The sequence below is a fragment of the Centroberyx affinis genome, unplaced genomic scaffold, assembly GCF_046629955.1.
Source record: "Centroberyx affinis isolate AG114_WGS23_722 - 3 ecotype Tasmania unplaced genomic scaffold, CSIRO-AGI_Caff_v1 ptg001411l_1, whole genome shotgun sequence".
NCBI lineage: Eukaryota > Metazoa > Chordata > Actinopteri > Beryciformes > Berycidae > Centroberyx > Centroberyx affinis.
Genome location: NW_027279891.1, coordinates 389,055 through 397,733, shown reverse-complemented (window position 1 = coordinate 397,733; position 8,679 = coordinate 389,055). Strand labels below are relative to the sequence as shown.

The following is an 8,679-nucleotide window of genomic DNA, read 5'->3' as shown; positions in this document are numbered from 1 at the left end:
TCCCCAAACCCCTGCTACATAATCTAGAATTGGACATACACAGGCTTGATAGAGTTTGGTGTATGTAGAAAAACCAATGTCCCTCAGCATCTTTGTTTTGCCAATAACACCACCAAGAGCTCTTCTAGCTGACTCAGAGAGAAGTGTGGTACCTTTTACAAAATTCATATGTACATCCAAGTATAATCCTAGGTATTTGTAATATTTTGTTACTACAAAATACTGCTATATTAGCTGATTCCATTTTTATTATATTGAGAGTCTGTGCTGTCTTGTTACAAGTAAGTTTGAAGTAAAACTATTTATTAGCAACCATTGATGGTATGGTAGCAAATATTTAAATCTTGACATTTTACCATGTGTGTTTGTCCTTATGTTGACCATGGATCTAGTTCCAGAGCCACAACAAAATGTTCATAATTTCATTCATAATTTCACATTTTGTCTAATCTAGGATGTTTCCTCACAGCAGATTTGAGATTACGATTTAACTGGCCTACACTTGGTAAACCAATGTAATTTTCAGATTAATATTATGTGGTTAACAAAGTATTTGAAGAGATAATTTACCATCTGACACAATTCATGTGTCCATTTTTGTGTGGATTCAGAGGATAGGAGTACAGAAAATGTTTGCCATTCATAATGTCAATGTGTGGCGCTTTCCGTGGTGCTGAAATAATTCGCACTCGGTCAATGTTTTACAAGAAGTTTGGTTATATGAATTGCTAATGTATGGATACTGTTAAACTGTATGTTTTGCTTAAGTGGCCTGGCTATTTCAGAAACAAGACAGTGTAGGGCATTGTTTAACAACACCTGGGTGATGTATTTGCTGAATGTAGGCCAAGTGTATGCAGTGCACGCAAGGCTTGTGCTATGGACGTATGCTGTTGATATGTGTAATATCTGAGGGATGCTCATAGTGCCGCTGTTCACCATCATAGAACGAGATAGAGAGCCACTACCTCTCCTCCTCCATTTCCTCACCCATGCTAGTGTCCTATACAATCCTTAATCCGGACGGTGAAAAACATGTTTTGAATGCGATTTTTCGTGCAAGAGGTAATTAAATCGTTGAGTGATTTCTAAAACATTTTTTAACGTTTTACTAAATATTTTTTTAAATATTTTGTTTTGCAAGGGAGTTTTGTGCTTAGTCGGTTAAAGATGGGATACAAAGGATTCCCGTTGGCAAGCCTTGTCTTCAATATTGTTCTCTTTCTCCGGACAATGAATTTCGCGTACGGGGACATCAGCTTTTCTATTCCAGAGGAGATGAAACGAGGGTCTGTTATTGGAAATATCGCAAAGGATGTTGGGCTGGATGTAAGCAGACTGTCATCTCGAAAGGGCCGTATTGACACTGAAGGGAACAGCAAACGATACTGTGACATAAACCTGAGTAATGGAGATTTGATTGTAGCCGAGAGGATCGACAGAGAGGCGCTTTGTGGCAAGAAGCCTTCCTGCGTCTTAAAATTGGAACTTGTATTGGAGAACCCATTGGAGCTGCATCGCATTACTCTTCATATACAGGATATCAATGATAACTCGCCGCTCTTTAAAAACTATATAATTAAAATGGAAATCCGTGAATCGACGATCAAAGGAGCGCGATTTTCTTTAGATGAAGCTCATGATGCGGATATTGGAGAAAACGGTGTTAAAGCCTATACTCTAGAAAGGAATGATAATTTTGTTTTGAATGTTGAGACAAAATCAGGCGGCCGAAAGTACTGTGAATTGGTGTTGGAAAAAGAATTAGACCGTGAAAATGAACAGGAAATGAACGTGCTTCTCACAGCTCTGGATGGTGGCTTTCCTCAGAGATCAGGTACTGTGGTGATACAAGTCACTGTATTGGATGCTAATGATAACGCCCCAGTGTTTAGCCAGGCCGTCTATAAAGCGAGACTGCTAGAAAACTCTCCGATAGATACTGTAGTGGTTACAGTCAGTGCTACTGATGCAGATCAAGGAGTTAACGGTGAAGTGAGATATGAACTTGATCACATCGCCGATAAAAATAGCAATATGTTTTCCCTTGATCAAAAAACAGGTGATGTGAAAGTTAATGGGCCAATAGATTATGAGGAAGAGTCCTCATATGAAATTCGAATCAGTGCAAAAGACGGCCTTGGATTGGCATCATACTCCACGTTGATGATTGATATTACAGATGTGAACGACAATGAACCTGTGATATATCTAAAATCTCTGAACGACCCCATACCAGAGAACGTGTCACCTGGTACAGAGGTGGGCATCATTAACGTGCAGGATGCAGACTCTGAGCACAACCGACAGGTCCGTTGCTCGATTCAACAAAACGTCCCTTTTAAGTTGGTTCCTTCAATCAAAAACTACTATTCTCTGGTGACCACGGGCCAACTGGACCGTGAACTAGTGTCTGAATACAACCTTACAATCACTGCCACCGACGAGGGCTCTCCGCCTCTGTCCTCCTCTAAAACTGTTCAGCTGTCAGTAGCCGACGTCAACGACAACCCACCTGTGTTTGAGGAACAGTCCTACAGCGCCTACGTGACTGAAAATAACAAACCTGGCTCCACATTATGTTCCGTTACTGCTCGAGACCCAGACTGGAGACAAAACGGCACAGTGATTTATTCGCTTTTACCTGGAGAGGTGAACGGTGCCCCGGTCTCCTCCTATCTATCCGTTAACGGAGACACGGGGGTGATCCACGCTGTGAGATCGTTTGATTATGAACAGTTCAGGAGCTTTAAAGTCCACGTGATGGCTAGAGACAACGGTTCACCTCCGTTCAGCAACAACGTGACGGTCTGTGTCTTCATAACAGATGTGAATGACAACTCTCCTCAGATACTGTACCCCGCCCCGGAGGGCAACTCCTTCATGACCGAGCTGATCCCCAAAGCTGCGCACGGAGGCTCTCTGGTGTCCAAGGTGATTGCGGTGGACGCGGACTCCGGCCAGAACGCCTGGCTGTCCTATCATATAGTCAAATCCACTGATCCTGGACTTTTCATTATTGGTCTCCACAGTGGAGAGATCAGGACACAGCGGGAAATTTCTGAATCTGACAGCATGAAACAGAACCTTATTGTGGCAGTGAAAGATAACGGACAGCCCCCTCTTTCTGCCACTTGTGCTATGTATTTACTTATTTCTGATAACTTGGCTGAAGTGCCAGAACTGAAAGATATGTCTTACGATGAGGGCAATTCCAAACTGACCTTTTATCTGATCATCGCGCTGGTGTCCGTCTCCACCTTTTTCCTGACCTTCATTATTGTCATCCTGGGTGTGAGGTTTTGTCGCAGGAGAAAGCCCAGACTGTTGTTTGACGGAGCGGTCGCCATCCCCAGCGCTTATCTCCCTCCCAATTACGCAGAGGTTGACGGCACAGGAACTTTACGCAGCACTTACAATTATGACGCTTACTTGACAACGGGTTCTAGAACCAGTGATTTCAAGTTTGTGAGATCTTACAATGACAACACACTACCTGCTGACCAGATTCTGAGGAAAAGTCCAACAGACTTTGCTGATGTATTCGGGGAGTTGGAGGGATCTCCAGAGGTAGGACATTGACATTTTAACAAAACGTCATATATTTTTTAAATTCATTTTTAATTTTATGTACAGTTAGGCAGCTTGATTCCTGTGGTCTAGCAGCTATAATGTTTACAATGTGCAAATATTTTTGTGTTTGTCTGTCTAAATGAAATACTGGCCTTTGTTTAACTAATGTGTAGTTATTTACCTGTTGTCTTGAAAGACTGCTCTTCATACTGCAGTTTGAAGTTACGTTCGTGTGTACTTGAATCTTAGAGGCTTTTTACTTGGCCGACAAGAGTTGTAATTCAATCTTCTGCCAAAATCTTGAAGTTAACCTAGAACTCATATCATTCAATGTCGGTTTCTGCAACACATGTGAGCGTTCTGTTTTGCGCTTTTCAGTAAATGTCTTTGGGCCTAATTTCACAAAGTATCTGTTCATACATTAATTAACAAATCATCCGAATTTGCTGAGGCTTTTGGAATCTCCGAGGATCTCCTGAGTAACTAAGCAACTGCGCCTGAACAAAATCAATATAAACATATTTGAATACAGTTAAGTTATTTAAGTGGAAATTGTATTGGTTGCCTGTCGGAAGAAATGCTCTCTTTTGATGGTGAGCTGTTTCTCGATGTCATTGTCTCTTTCCATGGTGCTGAAATAATTCTGGAATTTAAAAGTTGGGGGTGGCATCTGAAGTAACTGAAGAGTGTCATTTGCTTATTATTATTGTTGTTTTTTCATCAATTCACATTGTGGGGCTTAGGTCTAATGGTATATTACTATGTGGTCACTATTATTTATATTATTATTATTGGTATTATTGTTATCATTAATAATAATAATAATAATAATAACAATAATACATGTGTTGTAGTAGTATTAGTAGTCGTAGTAGTAGCAGGAGTATAGTAGTGGTATTAGCAGTGGTACTTGTCGGCCTAGCAGTAGTAGTGCTGTTATTAATATTAGACCTAGCACCATTAATTTGCCTTTCGGTAATAACATTGTATCGTGCATGTGGGGAGAGCTGAATTGTGATTACGAAAAAAAAAAGTTTTGAATTGGTGCTTTAAATATCTGTGAGGACTTAGAGGATTGGACAAGAGTAAATGTTTACCATTCCCGTGTTGAAGTGTGACATTTTAAATAGTGCTGAAACTATTCACACGAACAATCACACTAACAATCTGTGTTTTCCATAACTTTGGGTTACAATAATTATTTAAATTAATTTAATGTAGGCCTGAAAGAAGTGACCTGTTTATTTAAGCAACAGAGCAAATGTTTAGTTTCCTTATTGTAATGTATTGCACCCTAGGCCTGTTCTACGCACGTGATCTCTTTCTATTGTGTAATTTCTCAGGGATGCTGATAGTGTCGCTGTTCACCATCGTAGACCGAGATAAAGAGCCTCCACCTCTCCTTTTCTCTACCCACCCTTGTGCATCCTGCAAATCTTGATCAGCACGGTGAAAACACGTATTTTGTGCTTGTGATATTTACATTGTTAAGAGATTTAAATAATAGTTGGATAATTTTGATGAACATTTTGAGGTATTTTATCACTAAAGGAAAATTTGCACTCACTTGGACCAAAAATGGGATACAAAGGATTCCCGTTTGCAGGCCTTGCCGTCAGCTTTTCTATAATTCTTTCGACACTGTATTCCGTTTACGGGGACATCGGCTATTCTATTCCAGAAGAGATGAAAGAAGGATCTGTTATTGGAAATATCGCCAAGGATCTTGGGCTGGATGTGAGCAGACTGTCTGCTCGAAAGGCCCGTATTGACACTGATGGGAAGAGAAAACGATACTGTGACATAAACCTTAGTACGGGAGATTTGATTGTAGCCGCGAGGCTCGACAGAGAAGCGCTTTGTGGCAAGAAGCCTTCCTGCGTATTAAAACTGGAGCTTGTACTGGAGAACCCATTGGAGCTGCATCGCATTACTGTTCATATTCAAGATATTAACGATAACGCTCCGGTATTTAACAAGGAGAAAATTAAAATGGAAATCCGTGAATCGACAGACAAAGGAGCTCGCTTTTCTTTAGATGAAGCTCATGACGCGGATATTGGAGAAAATGGTATTAAAGGCTATAATCTACAAAGTAATGATCATTTTGTTTTGAATGTTGATACAGAAACAGGCGGCCGAAAGCACTGTGAATTGGTGTTGGAGAAAGAACTAGACCGTGAAGATGAACAAGAAATTAGTTTTCTCCTTACAGCTCTGGATGGTGGCTCTCCTCAGAGATCAGGTACTGTACTCGTACAAGTCACAGTACTGGATGCAAATGATAACGCCCCAGTGTTTGGCCAAGCCGTTTATAAAGCCAATCTGCCTGAAAACTCTCCTCTGGATACTATTGTAGTTACAGTCAGTGCTACTGATGCCGATGAAGGAGTTAATGGTGAAGTGAGATATGAACTTCACCATGTCTCGGAAGACAGCAATGTATTCTCCCTAGATGAAAAAACAGGTGAAGTGAAAGTTAATGGGCCAATAGATTATGAGGAAGAGTCCTCATATGAAATTCGAATTAGCGTAACAGATGGCCTTGGATTGGCATCTTACTCTACGTTGATGATTGATATAACAGATGTGAATGACAACCAGCCTGTGATATATCTAAAATCTCTGAACGACCCCATACAAGAGAACGTGTCACCTGGTACAGAGGTGGGCATCATTAACGTGCAGGATGCAGACTCTGAGAATAACCGACAGGTCCGCTGCTCCATTCAACAAAACGTCCCTTTTAAGCTGGTTCCTTCCATCAAAAACTACTATTCTCTGGTGACCACGGGCCAACTGGATCGTGAACTAGTGTCTGATTACAACATTACAATCACTGCCACCGACGAGGGCTCTCCGCCTCTGTCCTCCTCTAAAAGTGTTCAGTTATCTGTTGCCGACGTCAACGATAACCCACCTGTGTTTGAGGAACAGTCCTACAGTGCCCACGTGACTGAAAATAACAAACCTGGCTCCACGTTATGCTCCGTTACTGCTCGAGACCCAGACTGGAGACAAAACGGTACAGTGATTTATTCTCTTTTATCTGGTGAGGTGAACGGCGCCCCGGTGTCCTCCTATCTGTCCGTTAACGGAGACACGGGGGTGATCCACGCTGTGAGGTCGTTTGATTATGAACAGTTCAGGAGCTTTAAAGTCCAAGTGATGGCCAGAGACAACGGTTCACCTCCGCTCAGCAACAACGTGACCGTCAGTGTCTTCATAACGGATGTGAATGACAACTCTCCTCAAATACTTTACCCCGCCCCAGAGGGCAACTCCTTCATGACAGAGCTGGTCCCCAAAGCTGCGCACGGAGGCTCTGTGGTGTCCAAGGTGATTGCGGTGGACGCGGACTCCGGGCAGAACGCCTGGCTGTCATATCATATAGTCAAATCCACTGATCCTGGACTTTTCAATATTGGTCTCCACAGCGGAGAGATCAGGACACAGCGGGACATTTCTGAATCTGACAGCATGAAACAGAACCTTATTGTGGCAGTGAAAGATAACGGACAGCCCTCTCTCTCTGCCACCTGTGCCATGTATTTACTTATTTCTGATAACTTGGCTGAAGTTCCAGAACTGAAGGATATGTCTCATGATGAGAGCAATTCCAAACTCACATCTTATCTGATCATCGCGCTGGTGTCCGTCTCCACCTTTTTCCTGACCTTCATTATTGTCATCCTGGGTGTGAGGTTTTGTCGCAGGAGAAAGCCCAGACTGTTGTTTGACGGAGCGGTCGCCATCCCCAGCGCTTATCTCCCTCCCAATTACGCAGAGGTTGACGGCACAGGAACTTTACGCAGCACTTACAATTATGACGCTTACTTGACAACGGGTTCTAGAACCAGTGATTTCAAGTTTGTGAGATCTTACAATGACAACACGCTGCCTGCTGACCAGACTCTGAGGAAAAGTCCAACAGACTTTGCTGATGTACTTCAAGAATCGGAGGGATCTCCAGAGGTAGGGCTCGCATATCTTTATATTCTTTTAATTCATTTTTAATATTTGTACAGTTATTTGGTTCCTGTGGTTTAGCAGCCATTGTTTAACGTGTACAACATGCAAATATGTTTGTGTTTGTCCGTCTAAATGAAATACTGGCCTTTGTTAAACTAATGTGTTCTTTGCCAGCTGTCTTGAAAGACTTCTCTTCATACTGCAGTTTAACGTTATGTTAGTCTGCACTTGAATAGAGGCTGTTTTTCATCTCGACAAGAGTTGTATTTCAAGGTCTCTGCCAATAATCTTGAAGTTAACCTAGAACTTATGATCTTTCAGAGTCGATTTCTGTAACAGATGCCAGGGTTTTGTTTTTCTCTTTTCACTAAATGCCTTTGGTCCTAATTTCACAAAAAAATATATTGGCTACGTTTATATATCAATTAACAAATCATCCGGCTTTTTCTTGGGCTTCTGGAAACTCCCACGATTTTCTGAGTAAGCACGCAGTTGTACCTGAACAAAATCAATATACACATTTTCGACTATAGTTAAGTTAAAAGTCGAAATTGTATTAGATGCATCTATCTGAACAGATGCTGTCTTTTGATGGTGAGATGTTTCTCGAATTAATTGCCTCTTTCCATGGTGCTGAAATAATACTCGAACTTAAAATTTGGGGGTGGCAGCTGCAGTGACTTTGAAAAGTGTAATTTGTTGATTTTTATTGTTGATTTTTTATCAAACCACGCTATTTGGATTTGTCTAGGCAAACTGGTATTTTACTATGCGATCTCTATTGTAATTGTTATTATTACTATTGTGGTGGTAGTAGTTGTACGTCTCGGCTTAGCAGTAAGAGTGGTGTTATTAATACTAGGCCTCGCATTATTAATTTGCCTTTCAGTAATAATGTTGTATCGTGCATGTGGCAGAGCTGAACTGTTTGATTTCTATTGTGTAATTTCCCAGGGATGCTCACAGTGTCGCTGTCCACCATCGTAGACCGAGATAGAGAGCCTCCCCCTCTCCTTCTCTCTACCCATGCTAGAAACACGACTTGAATGCAATTTTTGTGCTTGCGGTATTTACATTGTTTAGAGGTTTTAATAATATTCCTATTATTTTGAAGACAATTTTGAGGTATTTCAT

General features: G+C 41.4%; 2 protein-coding genes across 2 annotated transcripts; both read left to right on the top strand.

Moving 5' to 3' along the window:
* Positions 1-1,170: 1,170 nt before the first annotated feature.
* Positions 1,171-3,582, top strand: LOC139649957 (protocadherin beta-16-like). The gene has a single exon (XM_071526466.1). The coding sequence runs from the start codon at positions 1,171-1,173 to the stop codon at positions 3,580-3,582; it is 2,412 nt and encodes an 803-aa protein (XP_071382567.1).
* A 1,569-nt stretch (positions 3,583-5,151) lies between these two features.
* Positions 5,152-8,532, top strand: LOC139649956 (protocadherin beta-16-like). Its single transcript, XM_071526465.1, has 2 exons — positions 5,152-7,548; positions 8,500-8,532. The coding sequence occupies exons 1-2, from the start codon at positions 5,152-5,154 to the stop codon at positions 8,530-8,532; spliced, it is 2,430 nt and encodes an 809-aa protein (XP_071382566.1).
* The last annotated feature ends 147 nt before the right edge of the window (positions 8,533-8,679 follow it).